Source organism: Rhea pennata, chromosome 16 (genome assembly GCF_028389875.1).
Source record: "Rhea pennata isolate bPtePen1 chromosome 16, bPtePen1.pri, whole genome shotgun sequence".
In the NCBI taxonomy this organism is placed as follows: Eukaryota; Metazoa; Chordata; class Aves; order Rheiformes; family Rheidae; genus Rhea; species Rhea pennata.
In genome coordinates, this window is record NC_084678.1 from 9,696,731 (window position 1) to 9,719,141 (window position 22,411).

Below are 22,411 nucleotides of genomic sequence, written 5' to 3' on the forward strand. Positions count from 1 at the left end.
AAGAGCTGCATGGAAAGAGAATTTTCACTAGCTCCCTGAAGCGACCTTAAGGCAACTCAGGTAGGTTTCCATATACTGCCTATATGGGTCCTTAGAAACTGTCAGGACCTTAATGTTAGTGGTTAAAGCTTAGCTCATGCTGCAGCAGGAAAAAGTGGAGTGAGCTGCCCCCCATCTGTTACAAATCACTGGCTATTTCCCATTCATTTGAGGGGGGAAGGAGGCAAGAAGCAGCAGAGAATTTACTTAGGTAGGAGAATGTCTGTCTTCTACTTGTGAATGCATCTATAAATTAAAAGCAGAGTTAGAGCATGGATAGGCAGACCACTTCTAAGGTTTACTTTGCTATGGAATATGTGACCTAAACAGCATGGTCTTGCTACTCAGAGCTCATTAGTAGCAAGTTTGAGCATATGAGCAAGCTACACATTCCCAAACTAAATACAGCAGCACAGGCAGTTTCAACTGTGCAAGCCTGAACTTTTCACAGAGTGAATATAGAATTAGCTGCATGGCATACTTAATCTTGACATGCATCTTAGTTGATATGCAGTATCTTAATTCCCTTGAGGGGTTTATTGCCGTGTAGTCATCCCAATAGTACTAAAGTCCAGTAGCATAAAGCACTTGCAGGAACTTGTCTCAAATGTTTTATTACAGTTGTAGAAAACAATATGAAATCCAACAAATAAATACTGAATAGAAAAGTACTATTTATATAATATATACACACACAAGTCAAACCCTTTCAAGTATTTTACCTGAAGTCAGACTTCTCTTTATGACTACCCTCCACTAGAGGAGACAAACATTGACAAAGAAGCCTGACAATGGGTATATGATTTTGAGAAATCCTGACCGATGACTAAATGAATAAAAGGTACATTAAAAAAAAAAAAAAAACAACTTGGACTGACCTGTCCATATGCCAATTAGATCTATACATGAATGTAGCTAAAGATATGTAACTTCCTATTGTAGACTGCTGAGGATATAGACTTTATATTTGCCCTGATCAGTCTTTGCTTGAAACTTTTCCAAGGTGTAATAATTACAAAAAATGAGCTTTTGAAGTAGCAAGCTTTGCTTCTGAAACAAAATCGTACAAAATAATAGGTAGGCTCCTGATCTCTTGCCCTGCAAATAATGTATATGGCAGCTGATATCGATAAGCTGTGTTGTCTGCTAGTTTTGGAACTAAAAAGAACTAACTGCATCCCAGTGTGGAACTGCTAGAAAACGCTACAAATAAGGTTCGGTCATTGTCCACCACAATCTCTCCAAGAAACAAATTTTCAGTTCACTCATGCTATAGAATGAACTGTTTCTGGAACCAAAGTAGTCTAAGATTTTTACACTAACTCAAGTCAGCTTTCATTTTTTTAAGCAGCAATTTGACATCTTTCTTACAAACACTTGGGGGTAAACTAAAGCTGAGTATTACAGGTGAGTGTTCTAGCCATCTAGTAATTTTCTTCCTGATTTTTTTTCCCATTCCTAGATGCATTATGGCATCTAGGAGTAGCATCCAGAATTTGATTTCACTAGGGAAATTTCTAGATGAACTGTTTTGCTCCCGAAATTGGAGAGCCTTCATTTTGTTCCTCTTTGAGAAGTGTCAAATAAACTAATAAAATCCTTACAGGAAAACATATCAAATTTGACTTACAGTTTGTGCAGAAGATGTTTCCAATGAGATAAGGATTTAACTCAAGTGACAACCTGGTTCCATATTCTAGGATATCCTGTTTTCTATTCTTCTAGCACTTGAGATTTCACCAGTGCTAGGAGTGAAAAAGACAGATTCCAGTCTACTTAGTCTAGGTTGCATACTACTCTCCACTTTGGAAACCTGTACTCTGTCAATATAGAGTGTGTATATAGCAGAGGAAGTAAACCAGACATGTAAACAACAAACTAAAATCTTAAGGTACCCACATCTGTCTTTGTAGACAATGTGATTTAGCTTCTCATATTCCACTACTAAAATACTGTGATTTCAATTTCAGCCTCTTGGTTTACAGTGTCTCTTAATTCACAGCAAATCTTGTCCATTTTCTCAAAGGCTTGCCGTCCCTTTTCACCTACGGAAAAAGAAGAGAAACACATCCTGTGCTAAGGAAAAGACATCTGTTGGAAACACCCTGAGAAAGTTACACTTTAAAAATGCTTCTCCTGTTGTGACTTAATTCAGAGCTAAAAAGAACTTTCAGTAGAGACAAAAGCCTTCTCTAAAGGTATAGTCTTCCAAAACCAAGTAAAAGCTACCATAGAAAGTGAGGTCTTCTGTAAATGCTTCCTTTTAGGTCTCCAACATGACTAATGATCTGGAGTGTCACATTTGAAAAACTTGCTTTGTAACACATGTAAATCTACTCTTTGTGGAGTAAATCTAGATATACAGAACTAAGCCTGAATCTAGGTGCCCTAGAATAGGGCAGTTAGTATCTATTATCTTTTAGGTAACTGGATATTGGTCTAGCAGCTATGTGTTTAAGATATTTAGCCTAGGTATTTCACCTCTCCCTTCATTACATGACAGTAGCAAGATTAGAACATTGACCTTTCATTAGCAATTCAACACCACTGTAGGTGTGCTTGAATTCAGTAGAAGTAACAGGTAATGAACCTTGTTACATCTGTACTCATTATTCCTCCCGTATTCACAGTGGAGCAGTTTGGAGGAGAATAGGATAATCAAAATTAGAAGTAACCAGTCAGTTTCTAGGTGGCTGCTGATGAGATTACCAGGCAGAGATAGGCTATTGGTGTTACAATACCTAAAAGATCTTTCAGTCAGCTTAGCTAATCTAGTAGAGCTAGAGCTGCCAGGTTCAAACGTCATTTTACCAAAATCTAGGAGGAGAAAATTACTGATGCCAGTATTCATTAATAAGAACTCCAGCAGCACCATCAGTACTTTGAGGACTTATCTGCTGCCCCTTTAAACCCTTCTGGTTTTTAAAGCACTTTATCCTACAGTAATCTCATTAGTCTGGGTCTACTAACTTTAAAGGGAGTCTTCACTTACTTACTATATGTGGTATGAAGTTTATCTTAACAATATGAAATAGCTGTTCGTGAAGCATTTCTGTAATCTTAGATGAGTTCAGGTTGAACAACACACAGGTAGAACTTCACACCTATTTTGGTTTTGCAATATTACATAAAAAAATCTCTGAAAGAGTCATATTTGTTTGGGTGGGTTTTGGGGGGATTTTGGCTTTTTTTTTTTTTTTTTTTTTTTGAAGTTGTACAAAATGCTTACCAAATGATAGTGTTGTTTCCCTGGCTGCATTTCGAACTTCCTCTGTTTCAGATTGGCACAGACGGGCAACCTCCTCAATACTTTCTACACCCTGTTTGTGAAGAGAAAAATGGCAAAGGTAGCTTTTTAAAAAAGTATTTTGATTAGTATTTCCAGCAAAGTGCACACATACTAACTTGACTATACTCTTTACTCCCCCAACATATCATATTGCAGTTAATTATTTTTCTGAGCATAAGCTTATCTCTGCCACTTTCTCTTCTGTTCCAGAGCGTAAAAAAGTGTTAAAGTTTTAGGGCACAGTTCACTGTTGCAGTGCTGCTATATTAGCATAAAGCGCAATAGGGAATCAGGATTTTAACAGAGAGAGTTAACGCAGGTTTTGCAAGGGCAGCTGCTACTTTGCCAAATTGACCTTATTTGAGAGTAAGACTAGGTGGTTTTTGGGACCTATCTATCTTGTGACTGCATAGTTGTAGAAACTCTACTGATAATAATCTCTCGTGTAAACAAATTTATTACAGATTTGTAAGGCTGCTGGAAGGCTTTAAATCCACTGTTTCTTATAATAGCAATGTAAATATTTCTTGTATTTGGTGACTGTAATCAGCTATTACTAAAATAAGGTGAACTGGTTTAGCTTTAGATTTCTATAGTTATAGTGACTGCCTAAATAACTGATTCCATTGCTCATTTTTCTACATGCTAGATGTCCCCCAGTCAGAGACTGGCTGATGTCCTTCACCATTAACAATATCGGAGAAGTTAGAAAAAAACTTCTTTAACATTGTACTCTGCATATTGTATCAAATCTAAGATTGCGGACACTATGATTGCAGCTCCCTGTGCCTGCTGCCCTTTGAACAACAGTGTTAATAGTCCAGAACTCTGGAAGCCAGAAAAGTTTGTTAATCCTAGATACAAAGAAGTTGTAAAAATAATTTCAGCCTAAAACACACTCTTGCATCCACAAATTTTGGACAGACACACACAGTAAAATAAGTAGAAGTTTAAATGCTTACTCTGAGATTTTTGAGGGCCAAACACGCAGCTTGCTGAAGTCTTGCATCACAGTCAGCTAAAACATCAGTGTAAAAAAGCAGAGCCTTTCGGGGTGGAGAGGGGAGGGGGAAAAAGGTTTTTAAAGTTCAAGTGTAATCAGTCAAATATAGATTGCCAATATCAGCCCTGTTTTATCTATTTAAAACAGAATTAAGAACGCAGATGAATCACTTCAGCACTCTTATGCTTTAGTTTCTAGTTAATAGATTAATGAAGTGCATAGAGGACAAAAGTGCTATTCTAGCAGGGAACAAGTTGCATATATTTCAACATTTTATTAGAAAGGATGATGAGAAATAGTTTTACCTTTCCCCTAAAGTTCTTGTTTGCTGCTGCACGGGAAAGGCAGGAAGTGGCTGCTTTGCTGACACGATGGTTGTCATCTAGCTGTAGAATCCCAAGTAGCCGTAAAGTCTGTGGTAGAGGTTGGAGCTTGTTCAGTCGCTTTCCTTTCAGTTTCTTAAGAGTCTTTAGCCGTCCAGGGCACTGTAGCTCCTCAATTAGCATTACTGCAAGTGAAAGAACTCAATTTCACTTACCAACATAGGAAGGTGTCCCTAAGGGGAGGCAAACCGCCCTCTAGTTTCATCTCCTTCAGCCTCAAGTAGTTATTCACATGGATCATAAGCAGGCCTGGCACAGAGGAAGCAAATAAAGACAACTGCCCCTTTGACCATCCTGTCTTCTTTCCCTGTCATTGTTTCATTTCCTCCTGTGCTGAGACTGTCCAACAAATGGAGCAATGACTATATTTCACAATTGTTGTTCACAAGATGCAGCAAAGCCCTGGTCTGTTCAGGATCTGAGTGCATTAAATACAGCATGCACTGCGAGAGAACTCCTGCACATTTGGACTGGAAGACAATCTGACTAGTTCTAAAATAAGGAAAAAAACAATCAAGGAAAATATTTCTTAAAACATCTCTCAAACATCTAGCTGTGCTGGTCAAAAAGAAACACCTATGTCTTTTCAAAAAAGAAGAAATCAAGCACTGAACTGACTATTTGAATTTGAAGAATATTCCAGCTCTTTTTCACTGACTCGTAATGCACAAGTTCTCGTTACTCTAAGTCATATATATCAAAATAAGACTGAAAGTACAGCCAATATCAGGACTGTTTTAAAAATAATTATTTTCTGAAACAAAATAAATTTCAAAGTCCCTTCATATGTTGGGCTAAGTTTAAGGAGGCACAAGCTACCTCTTAGCGAATATATATTAGTTACCTGGAATTTAACACTATTATCTGTGTCTCATTACAGCTGCTACACAAAGCTACAGACCATTTACGCAGTCCTTGAATATAGATACAGATTGTTGCCAGCTTAATTTCTGTTTTAACTTCAGCATATTATAGAACTCTTTTTTATGACACTCGAGTTATACCCTTCCTTCATACTTGTTTCATTTCTACCTCGTTAGATGCAGGAACTAAGTGCATCTTTCCTATTCCAACTAAAAATTGCATGGGCATAAGGGGAATTAAAATGGAAATGAATTGTCAGTGCTATGGAAGGCTGCTCTCAAAGTATTTCTTGTGTCGTAGCCAACTACTGGCCTTGTCAGTTCAAGTGAAAGAGCCAAGTACTTGCCATTACCTTCTTTAGCAAGTTTTCCCAAGTGTTTCTCCAGGCTGGTAATATTGTGCTTTTCCAGGTAGCTACAAAATTGGAATAAAGTAACTGCTTCTGTCTGGAGGTACAGAGAGGGGAGCAACCCATCACAGGTGATAATCTGCTCTAGGAATCTCTGCAATGCTGAAGGTAACACAGAAAAGAACAAATGAGAAAGACTAATTCGGCGCAAGGTGCCTTAAAATAAATTCATGCGTAAGAGTTTAGTTTATTTTTAAAATGCACAAAGACAACCTTCAGCCTTGCAGTATGATAAAACTCAAGTGCTCCTGTGTTCAAGAAACAGACTTGTACCTGCTTCTAATTGACCGGGGTATTTTTCCTTCACTTTGAGCGTTAGTATGTACTTCAGTGCATGACGGAACCTTTCTACTGAAGCAAACAACATGCTGCCAGCCTCTGCAATGTCATTCCAGATTTTCAGAAAATGCTTCTTCTTTTTAGTCTTCTGAATAACTGAAAAAATAAGTTTTGCAAAGTCAGTGAGCCCTAGTGGATTTTGGATTTTACGTGATAAGTTAGGTACCAGATAGCATATCTAGAGATGTTCAGCGTAACTTGTATTTGCATTATACAGCTGGCTTTGTTCAAAGCTGGAGGTTCCTGGCAGTATTTTAAAATCTTGCAAGCACTGATTTCAGTAAGCTGGGGTTGAAGTCCTAAACTGTTGTAATGAGACCCAAGTAAGATGCCTAGCAGAGCTCTACTGCTCCTCAATTCATTGTTCATTTTTCCCCTGGCATCTGTGTTGAGTTTCAGAGGCACATTCTTTTAACTGTTTCCATTTGTATCAGAAAGAGCTGTGTCACTGCTAAGCATTTAGAGATCCTGCCTTATGTAGCCTCAGGAGTGCAGAACTGAATCCCAGTGAACAGGCTGACGCACACCTCCTTCTATCAAGGACTTTTGAAGAACACTTGAAGAAATACCCTGTGGTTTCTTGCTATCATGTAAACCCTGTCATTTCTTGCTCTTATCTGTACAGATGTCAAATTTGTATTCTGCATTTCAGACTTCTTCTACACTTTCCTCATCAGATTATCCCACAGACTCTTCCTTGCTCTGGGGAACAATTTATTCTCAGGTCTTTCAGCATAAAAGCTATGTCATTAAGTGCTTCCAACTAGAATTTGCATTCCTGCCACTATACGTTACCACGATGAGAACGAATAACTTCAAAGTCAACCATGGTGCCTTTATGATTTTTCCAGTCTCCAGCAATCAATGGAAGAAGGTAGTAGGGAAAGGGCTGAGATGAGAGAGCACACACCCTAAACTCTTCTTGCAAAGGTATACAGAAGCTGGGCTGTTTGCTTACTAAGTAGAAGCATAAATATAAAAGAGGACTTAAGGCTGTTTTGCCATTCTTTGACCACAAACTCCATCATCTGTAACATCCTTGTTTCTAAGACACACTGGTCCAGCTATTATTTCTTTGAGCAAAACTTCTTCAAACTTCTTCCTTCCTTGCAATTAAAAAAAGCAGCCCTGTTTTTTCTAACAGCTTATAACTTATCTGTAAGATCTGTTTTAACAACATGAATATTTGTAAGGAATTTAGAATGAAACTCTGATAGGTCTAGGGTAGGTAGCACAAGCAGTGTTATCTGGATCTCTTACACCTCTGGCATGCCTTGGCTTAATACAGTTACTTAATACAGTTACTCACTCTCTTCAACAGATCCATCCAAGACTTCCCCCAGGACTTGTGTCTGCTGTGACACTTCTTCCAAAAGGCTCTCCTGGACAATCTGGGCTACATTTGATGACCTCAGTTTCTGAAACACAACATGCTCTTCTCAGTAGCTGAAACAAAGGCAGTTACCAAGCTCAAGAGGACAATGGCTTTGTTTCTTAGAGGCTAGCTTCTAGAATCAGTGGGAAAACATCAAGCTTCTCTCAAAAGGCCTCTTTTTCCATCATGTAGTGGACTGGTCACTTCTGACAGCAAAGCTGCTCAGCATAATAGCACGAATAAAACACATTCTATGGTACAGGCTGCCCCTGCGTTATGGATTCTTCTCTATACCTATCCTTTGGTAACTGTATAGCAGACCAACATTAAGTTATGCGGTCCTCTGCTGCTCATTTTCATCGGAGGTGATACCTTGTTTGAAGACAATAATGTGCTTGAGCACTATAACTGCAATGAATCAAGGCACGAGGTCTCAAAGGGGATCTTTACAGTCCTTGCGTATCCTGCATACCACCAGTTTCTTTCTAGTAGTAGTTTTTCACTGATAGAAGAGTTGATCACTTGCTATCAATACTCAACCCAAATCTGTCCTACTTCATCCACAGCCTACTCACTATTCCTTTGGGCTCAGAGTGATTATTTACTGTTATAATAAGTTACATAAACTAAGAGGCCAAAAGAGAGCAACAGAGCTTTCTTCCAGCGTTTGTATGATGTGTTCTGTGCAGTACGTATACATTGCATTGTTGAGATCTAATTTCTGAGTCTTTGAACTTTTATAGAAGAACCAGCTACATCTTCGTGTTTGTCCATAATTGGAATCAACAATTACGGTCTGCCTTGAAAACCCTTACCTGCAAAAGGGATTTGCACAGCTTCAAATGAGTTATCAAAAGTGTATCTAGGCTTTCGTCACCAGTAGTTACACCTCTTTCTTCTGTTTTCATGTCACAGCTCAGGGACTGCACTGTGCTGTCATTGTATGTGCTGTATAGAGCAGGGAAAAAAAAAGAAAAAAGAGTTGAAGTGTTACCCCAACACACAACAATGCAGGACAATCTCAAGAGAAAGAAAAATGGTTCTATTTAAATTCCTGGATACATTTAGCCTCTAAAATCTTAATTTTCACTAAGTAAGTATGAAGACATGCACTCTCACTGGTAGCCTTCATCAGGTTGGAAAGGTACAAACCGGGTGGCGCTTAACAGCATTTTTGATTGCATTTATAACACTTCCTTAAAAATTTCATTTAAAAGACTTCATATTTCTAAAATTAATGCCAGGACAGTAATACCAGATCAGCTGATCCCCTCTCCCCCCCCCCCCCCCCAGAAAAAAAGAAACATTTTAGAGAATCAATACTAGAAAAAGACACTTCTAGAGAAATGGAGTTGCTAACTCATTTGCAAAAGCAACATGCACAAAACCAGACTAATTCTTTGGCTTTCTCTGAAACTGATGATACTGGAATAAGTGTCCCAGGATCAGGCTCACAGCTCTGGAGCACAAGTTTCAATGTTAAGTGACTTGCAAAACGTAAAATTGAATACAAAAGAAGAGCTCTGTGAGTTACTCCTCGCTCTCTTCCTTGCCAGTGCAAAACTGTTCAGCATCATCCAGAAAAGCCTGTTCCCAACAGTCTAACAGACCTTCTTCCATCATCTTTTCCTGGGAGTATCATTCTGCAATATTGTCCATAAGTTCAATATAAGTTTACCTACCAAATGCTAAGTATTCTGAATTGTACGTCTTGGAGTATTACCAAAAATTGGTGTCCCCCTGGCTGTTCATGCCATTAGCAGATCTACACAATCATACTTAGCTGAGTAAAGTGGATCAGAGTTTCTGGGATCAGCCTTCCTTACCCCTTTTGCTCACTCCCTTTAATCATAGAATCAGAATGGTAAGGTTGGAAGAGACCTCTGAAGATCATCTAGTCCAGCCCTCAGCATAGCCCATACAGGGACTGCACCCGCGACCTTGGCATTAGCAGCACCACGCTTTAACCGAGTTAAACTTGCCCCCCCTAAAATGAAGTGCTGCAGACACGTACCTGATACTGGCTGTTCTTATGCTTCCAAATAATGAAAGTTCATCAGCACTACAGTCAGTATTCAAAAAGTCAAAACTTTCCAACACTGTTTCCACCATTAAACTTTCCATAGATGAATGTTTGTGAGGAATTGTCTTCAGCTGTTTTTAGAAAGGGGGGGAAATTATCGTTATTTGCATGGATCAAGCCATTTTTGCTCTTAACAACAAATCAGTTTGCTACTTTCATTTTATTCTTAACATAGCAGGAAACTTAGCTCTTTGTACTCACACTGATCCCAAAATAATGCTACTACTTAATTTCATATTATACTTCAATGTTTTAATCCATCTTTACTCTTCTTTGAATTTCCATGCAAATTAATGTTGGTATGAGAGCTGATTTTCTCTGCATCCCCTGCCATTAGTACAGAGTTTTAGATCTAGAAGTAGCAATTTGAGGAGTACATGGCATGCCAGCATAGTATTGAAGAACTTTCCACTTAAAAATCAGTAGTGGATTTCAGAGGGCCACCAGCACTCTCCCCCCAAAAAGACTGCTGATCTAAGAGCATAATATTTAATTTCTATTTTTTATAGTGTTTGTGTTGGAATAGTATGTCAGTGCAACAGTGTTAATAACATTTTTATTCCAGACATCAGCTGAAGTCTTAGAGTAGCTTATCTCCCAAGCATGCATGCTGGCCCCATGTATTACAAGGCAAATTTGCAATATAATCTTTCAGAAAGCTCTTTTCCAGGATCCTTCCCCCTAAAGAAAAATATTTTCAGCATTATATGGTTGAATACTTGTCAGACAGACTGAACTGCCTGCAGAATCATAGGTGACCCTGCAGAAGCATTATATTTGATGAGCTGATGCAGTCATCTCAAGGTACATTAAATCTGAAGAAATCAGAAGAATCACAAAAATTAAAAGCAACACATAATGCAGAGGCTCTGACATACAGCTCAGATCCTGCTTAGCCCAGATTATTTCTCACTTTGACTGGATGCAGCTCATTAATCTCCATTTTCGGATCATTGACCTGTGCACAGTATTTGAAGGCTGTCCCTGAGAGATGCTCTGCAACATACTGCTACTGTATAGTTATTTCTTGAGGCTGCCTTTTCTCAGTAATGCCTGACCTCTGGTGGCCAAACTTACTTTTGAGGGACATGACGGATGATACATTCTGATGTCAAACTTCAAAGACAGGTTCGTGAAACTTATACAACATTTAGGAGCAACAGTGCAAACTACACAATCTCCCAAGAGTAAAATACTACCATACCTTTAATTTTTCCCTTATAGACAAAACCTGGTATTCCAATTTCTTCAGCTGGGCTTGCCTCATATCCTGCAACTTCAGCAAATTTAATATTTCTTGGAGAGTCTTATCGATTGACTTTGCATATCCATCTAGTTTTAGGTCATTTTCAGCATTCAAGCTTTTCTGGCTGAGGTTTTCTTGCTCTGTCAAATGGCGATTTCTGGTCTGGTTGATAGAATCTCTACTGCCTTTGCCACGAATCAGAAAACTAGATGGGGTATTTGAAAATCCATCCGCACACGGAGTCTTCTTCAGGATATCTAGAGTTGTGTGATTTGGAAGAGCACGTTGTCCTTCCTCTGCACTAGTCTCCTTAATGATTACCAATGGTAATGTCCTATGGCCTAGAGCTGGAGTTGTATTTCTGGACTCCGTCCCTTTCTGATCCTCAGAGCTGAACGAGTCTACTTCGCTTGTCTCTGCAGCACTGAGAGGTTTGCTTCTTGAATGCACACTGAAATCACAGGCAGTCAAGTAGCTCAATATGCTGGGAGGCTGAGCTTCATGTTTTACATCCTCTTGCTTCTGCCTTTGTTGTAAAACAGACTGCAGCAGACAGATTCATAAGTGAGCATACATATAAGCACGAGATACCACCAAAGATAAAGGACCATTGCTTCCTGTTCCTGGAAACCTGCACAGCCAAACTGATCAGAAACACGGGGCTCTTCTGTACAAGGCAACCAAGCCAACACTGGCTGGACAGAAGAAATCATTGAAAGAGTATTAAGAGATTAATAGATGAACTGAGTGGAGTAGAAATAGTCATGTATGAGAGCTTTTATGTGAAAGTTACCCAGACAGCTATAAAAGCTATATACAGCTATTTCATGTCTCCTCAGCTCAGAACAGCTTGCGAGTGTAGATTAAAGTCCTCTTTAATGCACGGGGAGGAGGACAGATTTTTCAGCTCATTTGGACTACAGTTGCCAAAAAAAGTCGGGTAGAGGTAGAGGAAAGGATTTTTCACATGGCACCCATAAGACACTGTTCTGCTCCATTCCCACTTAGACTACTTGATTCTTAGTTTGATTCCCACTGTAGACAATTTGAACATGTGCCCGCAGCCCTATCATCCTGGCTGCCAAGAATAATATTTAGCAGGGATTTCTTTTTTTCAAAATCTAAAATGGAACTCAAAATAATAAGGATTAAAAGAAGAAATAATGAATTCCCAAAATAAGCTACAATGGCCCTGGAATGCTAGGTGTTTCTTCATTTCCACATGTATTCTTTAATAGGCTGATCTAAGCTAGACACTCAGTCCTAATGTCTGTGCTTTGCATTTTGTTTTCCTCAACATACTTACCAGATAATATTTCTCTCTGAAGCTGGGAGTATTTGGTGGGGTCCAGTTGTATAAAGAACTTCTCCTGCTACCCATAGAAAATTTGGCAGTGGTTCCAGGTGACAAAAACTGGTTGTCTGTGTCAAAGGGGCTGTAGTAGGAGACACAAAGGCCTAAGTGTCAGTAAGACCAGAAAGCACAGAGGTGTTTAGCAACAGGAATGGATATTAGGATTTGAATTGTGAAATTTAGTAAACTTTTAGAAGGAATAGAAAGAGAAATTGCCTTTCTGACCAATTTCTTTGATTTCACCAGCAGAGAAAGAGCCAGACAAAAAGATTGTGTATTTTAAATAGAATTCTCCACAACCTTTAGACCTGTGCCACAATCTCTGGAAGAAGAGTCCAACGGTCTAAAATTTAGTCTGAAGAGAGTTTTCAGTCCTTCTGCAGCATCCTACCCAGGTACCAGTGTTGGCAAGCACAATATAGGTTGCTTGCTTATGGGCTATGCCACTGGACACACACTATCCTAGCTATGAAGGAGACATAAAACATGTAATAAAGGAAAATTATGATTAATTTTACCCCTGAAAAGCACACACTGCCTGGAAAAGCTTCTATATACTTTCTTAATCCTGCAAATATTTTAAAGTAACTGCTTTCGTTGGCAGAGGGAGCTTGTATAGTGGTATATGGCAAGTGACGTGGTTCATACAGTCATGGATGAGTCCACAATTGTAGTGCCAGAGGAAACTGGCTACGCTCTAAGAGTTTGATAAGCCCAATGGTAGGTTTCCCAATTACCTACCACATCACAGCCACTGCTTTCCTAGCTCCTCTCCAGTCTAAGGAAACTTGGATGAACTCGCTCCCAAGACACACTCAGGAGAGGAAAAACATTGAAAGCTCATTAGAGTAAGGTTGTTTTCACTGTGTGTTATTTTTGTTCCTTCCTGATATGTCTTTTGGTGCCAAAGGAAAATTTATTTTTACAGTTAAACACTGACATTTTGAAAAAAAAGCTAACTGGATATAGCAAATCAGTAATCTCATAGGTATCAATATAAATAAAAAGACCAAACAGTAGTATGAAGTCAGCTGCATTTAGCTGTACAACAACCACTGGAAGGTCTGAAAAGATCCAAATTATAACAAGACTATTTGATTACAGAGAAATAAATTTTTGCTCGTGAGTAAAAGCAGAGCTTACTTCTCTATACCTTTTCATGTTCTACACACAGACAGTTCTCAGCAGCATCCAGCAGTGGAGTACACCACTGTTGTCTTCAGCACGGAGGTAACAGTCTGTGAGCTTTCCCAGTACAGGTTAATTGGCTAAATTAGCCAGTGTCACCCAGCTGGAGTTCATCAAATAGGCCAGTTCCATGGAGTCACATTAATAACCATCTGCATTGTCTCACTATGCAGAAAATAAATCTGGTTTCTGACAGTAAAAGCCTTTAGCCAAAGCCTGCTATGTTTAGTGATCGAAGCAAATTACTTCCATCCATAGTGTTTCTTAGGAAGAAAAAAAGCAATCCTTTCCTCAAATTTTTAATTTTTAGCTTTAATATAGCAATGCAGTAATGCAAAATTACACTTTAGATGAGAGCGATAGGAGCAACAAACTAAATCCATTCTGCCCCTAACTACTACAACTACTAGAATCCTCTAGCAAAAGATAGCTTTTCTGGTGCCCTCTCAAGAAGCACACACTCACTCTTACCACAAGGCAGGCTAATGAGCAGAGTGAAGAGGAAGGAGAAGGGACACTGGAAAGAATGAAGTCCACTCTAAAGCATCGATCATCTCTTGCCTGTAAATTCTTTGGGCACAATCTGTCCACGCTGGGACAGATCTAAGGGTCCATCTCCCCCAACATACCGGAGGCCAGGAGGGGATCCTCAAGGGAAAATCATAGGAAATATATTGAACAAAGTAGGCCCTCCCCAGAGGTATACTCAAACGTCAGGGAATTTGTAGCTTAGATCTGTCATGCATCAGTCTTTGCAAGCAGCCTGTAATAGTCGCCAACAGGTACACCTCTCCTGAGTTCATCTAGTCACATGCTGAGCTCACTGACATGAAACCTCCATGTAAGGCAGAAGTATGCAGACATTTCAATATTCAAGACTGAATTATGGAACAAGTACTTTTATTTGGGGTGGTCTCTGTGACTGTACTGACAGAAATGGTGAATAATCATTCTGTAGTCCTAGTCATGTTCCCCTCAGTGAACATGCCTAATACAATTTAACTTTACAACCTTTTCCAGGCTGAAGACTTCTAGTCTATTTAGTTCTTCCTCATCTGCTTTGCCTTCCTATCCCCATTCTATTTCTGTATTGTCAAATACATTTTGGCATTTGGTTACAACTATTTACAATATAGGCATTAAGTACATAACTCTGCAATACCATGATCTACAGAAGGCCAGTGACAACACACTGTATGGCACACCTTTAGCTAAGGGAACTCAGCACCATTAGAGGACTTTAACATTCAGATCCAAAATGCACATGCCCAGCCTAATCTTGAAGAGATTTACTATTCATCAGAGCTCGTTTCATAGATTGTAAATCCCATAACACCAAAAGCTTCAGATCTGCACAGATTCAGAGATGCCTCAGCCTTAGGGGTACTGAGCCATAACTACCAAACAATGGAGGGGTGAAGTGTTCAAGATTTCTACCATTTTCTCACTCTGCTGCATTTTTCAGTTAGGTATGTACTGAGGACACCTTCTGGCTTATGTTCTCAGAGAGACATAAATAACCAGGCAGAACACGCAAGACATGAACTAAATTCTGTCTGCAGCCCTAGAAGATCTGAATTTCCTTCTACAACCAAGACAGTGCCCTAATCACTTCATTCCTATCCAGTCATTCCATGTATTAAATATTCATAGAGCCTGGAGGGCTTTTGGTGGGAAGACTTATCTCAATTCCAGACTCACATCAACACAAACAATCCTGTTCAATTGGATTAGGCCCACTGTTATTAACAAATCATGAGATTTCCCTATTGAATGCAGGTGAAAATGCCTAAGCAAATTTAACAGGATAATGATTATTTAGCTTCTGCTATTCATTAAAGCAAAATAACCACAAATTTCAAGGTTAGTACAGCTTGTTATAAGACTAAACTATAATACCATTCCCAACAAAAGCACAGAAATACATTGTCAGGCCACTTCCTAAAGTTACTTGTGTGCATATCTGTTTGGATAAAATTTTGTTCAGAAAAGCAAGAGTTTTAAAGGGATACATCAAAAAAAAAGTAGACTTTTCATTACTACTATTATTATTATTCATAGAAGTTTGTTTCCCTTCTACTCCATCAACCCTTGTGAGCCAGCCAGCACATGTTCCAAATAAGCAGAAATTACCAGAGTTGTCCTAGCTGGATGGTATGCTTAGATCCCCATACAAAGTGCTTACTGAAGTCTTGAAAAGAGACTATAGGCTTTCTCTTTGTTCTTCATATGAGAGAAACAGAATTCAGACTGTTGTTTAGGTTGGCAAAAAACACAAAGTCTTCTGCCAAGTTAGCCTGCAAAGCAATTAGACAACAGGCCCAAGCTCATTCATGCTACTCATGACGCAGTCTATAAGGGAGTAGAAGGAACTTTCATTAGAGCCCAGAAGACTAGTGCCCTAGTTAAAGAAAATATACATTTAGAAGTGGAAGAATGAGCTACATTTGGATCACTCACACAACAGATCTAGAATGAAAGCTGGCCTCCGAGGAAAGTTTGGGCATAGCAGCTGGATTTGTTTAGTTATTCTTAATTCAAGGGAAAAAAAAACCCAGCTGTTATTTCAAGTGCTTTATCTTTTAAACTAGAAATTCCAAGTTATCATCATGCAACCACTCTTTTCTGTAAACAACTTCAGCAAACAGGCTGTCAAAGAGGAGGAGCCTGCCAGTTCTGGGTAGAAACGCTCTGGAGAATCCACTTGGTAAGACACCAACACATTTTGCAAAACTTAAGCATAGCAGACACATGGCTGAAATTCTCTCATACAGTGAGAAAGTCCACATGAAGATTAACTCCTAGAAGTGTATCATCGCTAGCCCTTTTCCCAACCTAGCTTTTAGAGCTGGCAACAGCTGAGCTACGGTTGTCCCAAAAGTGCAAGTATTACCAATCAAGAAAAGCTGCACTTTGGGCAGCGAGCTACAGCAACAACCAAGAGACAACATAGTTTGTGTGACTAAATAATTTTCTAGAAACATATAGTTTAAATTACATGCTTTGTGGAGATTTAGGCTCTTATTTGAGAAATGATGCAGTATCCCAGAACATGAAGGGGTTTCCTTGTGCAGCCCTTCTTGAAGAAGGGTTTTACACACACATGTATTTATACAACTTATTGACAGTGAGGAAGGACAAGCAAGTAGATCAAGCAAAAGTAAATATGAAGTGAGACTATCTGTTAGAGCACCGTTTGTATTTTAGCAAGAAGAAATTAGTTTGGAAGCAATCTCTTCCAAACTCCACCATGAGTGTGCCATCCCTCAATACAGCACTTCCTAAATTAGGGCATAAATTGATTTTATACTCAGTTCAATAAATAAGGTATGCCTCCTTTACTGCACAAGTGTAGCTTCTTCAGACGTTAGACATAAGTAATAGGGGAAAAAGTAAGGACTTTCCTTATGAAAAAAGCATCTCTGCAAACAGAGCACTCAAGCAGTAGTCCTTTCTGCCCTGAAAAACGTGTATTGGGCTTTTGATCATTTCATGTCCAGAATAAAGGCAATGGAAATTCTGGTGGTGGTGTTAGGGGTGGAATGCAGACGACAAAAGAAGAGGAAGAAATAAATAAATAGGACTTTGTTGGGGCTGCATAGAAGAGCACATACCTCCTCTTGCACCTCTGTTCTCTCCTTCCTCAAAACTAAGAGATACACAGGCCAAAATAACAAAATATTTTAATTGGCCTTGGTTTAGAGAAGAGCTTTCATTTTAACAGCTACATCTAGTCTCAAACACAACAAAATCTTGCAACATCCTCATTCCATGTACTTTTCAGTATATCTACCAAGAAGGTCTCCGCTTTCAGATTCAAATGGGAGTACAGGCATATCTAGGCATGAGTAAGAGGAAAAGTTTCATAGGGTGTATGGTGCAAGATCACGATGCAGAACCACAGTAGTCAGGGCTTCTGGAATGAGGCTCTGTTAGCCAATTAATGAGCAGCTCAGATCCTCAAATAACAAACATCAGGACCTCACAAATCTCAGAGCAACTGCACCTCACCGAAACATGTACTGATGCCCAATGTTACATCTCAGGAAGAAAGACAGTGTCATAAACAATAGGTGCAGGCAGAACTCTACTGTGCAAGTTTATTTCTCATTGACTTACTGCAATGTGCATGTTTAAAAATAAGTTTCAGGTGCTGTTGCCAAGGGTGATGTTTTAGCCTAACTGCATTTACAGTTCAACCAAATGGGCTTAAGAACCACAGCATACACAGAGACACTCAGAAAACAGTATGTTGATCAGTAAAGCTTTTTTCTCCTCCCCCTCAAAGTGCCCCGATACTCTATCGAAATTCGGATATGGATTTCAACAGAAAACCTTTTTACAGCATTTCTTCTGGTTAGTGGTTAAAGACTGTGACAAGGCTTAGGTCAAACGACGCTTCCAAATGTTCTTAAAAGTAGAAACAGGATATTAAGACCTGGAATTCAAGTGTGATTGTAAGATACATCTGGTGATTTTATCCCAAGGGCAGAGCAGCTTTTCTCTTACTGAAAGACCTACTTGGCTCTCGGACACATTTGGCAGGCTGCATGTTAAACATACATGCAAGCTTTATTTTTAGATAGTTTTAACAAAACAAGAAACCAACATAGCCAGAGGAGAAGAATTGTATAAGGCTGAGTCATGGGCAAGCCTGGTCTGCAAACTCCCTGCCCTTCCTAATTTAAGCATTGTTCCTCTTCTCCTTTTCCTGGAGAGAGACTAGGCCTACAAGTCTGGTCAAATAGTAGCCTTTCTTACTATTAGGCACATTCAAAAGCTACTTCTCCATGTTGGGCTGAGTAGAACTAGGCACTACAATAAGCCATAAGTAACAGTTCTAGTGAAGAGTGCCCATTATATTATTGGATGCTATATCAAGATGGCAGCAGGTTAAAAAGTTCTGATTTGTTGCAGACAAGACACTCAGTATGGGCTGACAGTCCCAAGCATTAAGCTGCTGTCTTGGCTTTCCAAGAAAATGGTGTTTCTTTCCCAGCCCCAGTCAGGTCTGCTGTTAAGTTTGCAGTGTTACATACCAGCTTTCTATATGAAGAAGAAAAGGGGAAAAAACCCCAAAACAAACAAAAACCCCACCATACCCAGTAGTTAGCCAACCATAACATCATTTTCCTCACTTCTTCAGAGATTCTCAAGGAAGCAGGTCACTCATTTTCAAAAACAAAATCTTAAGTGTAGAAAGTTATCACATGATCTGTAAACAGGGCTACAAATTATAGTATATCAGATACTGCTGTTGGGAAAGGACTACATTAAATTCATCATACACCTGCTTAGACACAGCTAATCTAACTGTGCATAGAAGATACAGCCTAGCAAGACTGCAGTGATACACCTGAATCAGAAGACACAGCACTACTTCAAAAATCTAAGGTAGTATGTCTAGAGTGAGGAAAAAGTTTCAATGCAGCATCCACAGAAGTGAGCATTTGCCTTTAATAACATCAGTAATTTACTACAAAAATAAATCAATTTACAAATTTGAATTATAAAACAATTTCTCAAATCACAAGCACCGTGTTAAAAAAGTTACTTTAGATGTGTGTCTATTACTGAGCTTCCCTGTAGTGCACAAACAGGCCTCCCACAACTGTGATCATAGTGTAAATACAAAGGAGCTAAGTCTTTGGGGAAGCTTCATTTTTAAAGAATTGTGATCTAGTAACAGTGATTACTCTAAATTTCAGCCATATTTTTTACTGTGCCTAAAAGGTGTTATTCTCAGCTTCGTTTAATCACTCTAAAGCTTTATTGGTCATGTTTTGTAGAGGTATGCATGTTGCTTAAGACTACAGAGGTGAATGCTCACTCTGACAAAGTAGTGAGCTCAGTAAGAGGTAGGGGTAGCTAGCCAAGAATATCAGTACAAAGAACTGCAGGGTAACAGAAATAGGGACTATCTTCCCCCACCCAGGACCGAGATCAGGTTGAAGTTGCTGCGAGAAAGCACGTAGCCGCTATCTATCCAGCACCTGCTCTGCAAATAGAAAGAAGGACTATGATGTTGAATGCTGCTAAGTGACACATTTAGGAGCCTTTAATTCATTTCAAATTTTTAGCTCCAGCTTTTTTAAATTTGAAGTTGTACTTACTTCCAGAGGACCTCTAGTTGTAGCTTGATGGTGCCCAGCTCAGTTATATCCACAATGATTGCCTGAGGCTTTGTTGTAAAGAAGTTTATGCTGTCACATGTCACCACACCAACTAGAATAGTGGTTAGTCCTCGCAGTTCTGTCACCTGCGGGAACAAACAGATCCATTTTCATCCTGCCAGACAATCCTAAGATTCACACGCACGAAAAGGATTTGAGCCTAAATCTGCTCCGACGCCCACAACAAATTTAAAATTTGGTTACTCAGTCTTGGCTTGTAAACTGTTGAGGGAGACTATTCCTGTAAGGGCCAGGTCATGGACAACTTCCAACAGAGAGGAGGCTCCTGACTAGGCGAGAGATACAGCTCTATCTGTTCCAACAACAGAATTTGGATGACTATGACTTCAGAGGTAAGTTTTGTCTGGAGTTCTGACAATTCTGGTTCTGGCACACACAAATAATTGCCTTTATTGTATAGCCTGCTGTACATATTAGAATATAAGCCTGACTTTCATAAAAACGTACAAACAATACAAATACCATCTACCTACACTAGACTGCTTCAGCTCTCGCTTGCCCAAGAACCTGGAAGCACAGCTGTCTGCATCCACTATGACCTTTTCAACTGTCATGAGCTCAGCTGTAGACTAAGATCAGAACTTACATGTCTAAGTCCTTCCTCTAAGCCCACAGGAGGCTCTGAATTTGTTATCAATAGCTCAGGCCTGCAGTTTTCTCCAGTCTGGCACTTTGCTGTTTCCGCTACTTTAAAAATCTAATAAAACATTAGCTAATAAATACTTGCTATGAAAACATACTTCAGCTGAACATCCAAGACTACAAAGCAGCATCAGACTTAGCACAGAATTTCAGCACAAGTACTAAAAGTCCACTTCAGGAATTACTTAACTGTCTACATCTCCTTTAACAGTCTGTGGAAACCTAGGAGTCTCTAGGCTCCTTTTGGAAAACTGTCTTTTGCATTTCCAAGGGTTTGGGGGGGGGTTTGTTTTTAAACCTAGTAAGTATTTGTACTGGGTGAAGATTAAGTATAAGGTGGAAAAAGCAAGAAGGTTTGGAGAACTTTAGTTAATTTAAGCCTTTCAAGCTGACAGAAAGAGTTTTGGGGAGAGTTAATATGACGTTTTACTCTAGGTGATTCATCATCACACAAAGGAATATACTTTTTTACAATTATTATGGGAAAACAGGCGTATGAATTAGTCTCTCATCTGATTTTCATTGTGCAGTGGTGGCAAAAACATGCTATAAGCACATTTCTAAAGGCTGTGCTGGCAAAAAGTCAAAAAGTCTATCCTACGTAACCCAGTTCTTGCTTCCAGATAGGAGGGAAAAAAAAAATCTTGCAAAAGATGTTTTACACGGCAGCCAGAACTTGAAACCACGCGCTGGCACTGTTTCCTAGTAGCACTGGATCCAGCACAGCCTGCAGTCTCAGCTCCCTTCTCGGCTGACAGGAGTCATGCCTCAGAGTCCGGCCCACAAAAGATGCCAGGCTACAGCGGAAAAGCTGCTTACAGATCAGCTCCACCTGCCATCACACCACCTCTGCCAGCACTCGAACCACGGCCAGGGGCAGCTGCATGTGAGTGCATGAAGACTACAAGCTTCCCCCAGGGAGTACCCTCAACCCATCACCAGTGTATCATAGACCACTAGTACTGGTCTCTTGCTGTTAAAGATAGGGCTACACACACGCACATATATGTATATATATACACACACACTTTACACATATACATCCCTTTCTGTCTCTATACAGAAGCTTTAGACCCTCAAAAATCCCAGGTATTCATCATAAAAACACACATACACCAGCCTCCAAAATGCAGGAAAGCAGAAGCATTAAAATAGTTTCAGTACCAGAAGCACCAGAAAGAAAAGAAACAGACATCTGTCCAATAAGCAGAACATTAACTGCCATTTTTAAGTGAACAAAAACATACTGCTTAAGAATTTTGAAAAATACATGGTAGGCTAACAGGTAAGCAATACGACAGATGACCTGTTTACCCACGGATTCCAGCCCAACCATCACACACCACACCTTGATTTCAAACTTCTCATGCAGATTAGGTATAAAAATCTTCTCTTCCTCATCCCATGTTTGGCTATCATCTGTCTCAATCTTGCCTTTCAGCCTCCATTTTTGGCGTCCCAGGCGCACAAACACCTGGAAAATATGGAGAGGTGGAGGGAAAACACACACCCCCACCCCCAAAAAACAGAAAAAAAAATGGATCAGCACATCCCAGAACATGCTCTCGGGCAAAAAAGCCTCACTGTTCTAGTACTGCAGAGGCAAAGTATTTTCTTTGATTGCTATATATTTACAAATTTGGATAATGGTAGAAGGTAGATGGTGGGAGGCACAAATTAGCCTTGTGCATTCTAATGTCTTAACTCAAACACTCCCATCCGTTCTAGAAGAACTTGCAGAACTAAGTCACGTACTCAAGTGTAGCAGTACTTAAAATACTAGGCATGTTAAGAATCGATTTGGAACCGTTAGAAGTAGGAAAGCAACTCAGTAACATACTAAGATACATGCAAATCATGCCAAAGTATGCCAAGAAAGAGGCATCAACACTGGTTGATTGTAGGGTAGCTTTGAACACATAATCACCTGCCAGGTTGGCTTCAATAGGCGATCACTGCCATCCTTTAAACTCTCTCAAAATATTTAAGTCATGCCTTTCCTT

General features: G+C 39.5%; 1 protein-coding gene across 10 annotated transcripts in view; it reads right to left on the reverse strand.

Moving 5' to 3' along the window:
- Positions 1 to 637: 637 nt before the first annotated feature.
- The window catches only part of RIPOR3 (RIPOR family member 3), a 54,291-nt gene continuing 32,517 nt past the window's right edge, over positions 638 to 22,411 (reverse strand). For 9 of the 10 annotated variants that reach the window (XM_062589214.1, XM_062589213.1, XM_062589216.1 and 6 more), the window contains 13 exons: positions 21,757 to 21,882; positions 19,686 to 19,831; positions 12,337 to 12,466; positions 10,989 to 11,573; positions 9,716 to 9,855; positions 8,517 to 8,649; positions 7,636 to 7,744; positions 6,261 to 6,422; positions 5,931 to 6,089; positions 4,637 to 4,839; positions 4,291 to 4,374; positions 3,269 to 3,359; positions 638 to 2,084 (listed from right to left, as the gene is read on the reverse strand). In XM_062589214.1, coding sequence (XP_062445198.1) covers positions 1,984 to 2,084; positions 3,269 to 3,359; positions 4,291 to 4,374; positions 4,637 to 4,839; positions 5,931 to 6,089; positions 6,261 to 6,422; positions 7,636 to 7,744; positions 8,517 to 8,649; positions 9,716 to 9,855; positions 10,989 to 11,573; positions 12,337 to 12,466; positions 19,686 to 19,831; positions 21,757 to 21,882 — 2,169 coding nt within the window. In that variant the 3' untranslated portion in view covers positions 638 to 1,983. The other variant, XM_062589217.1, reaches the window with a different exon arrangement.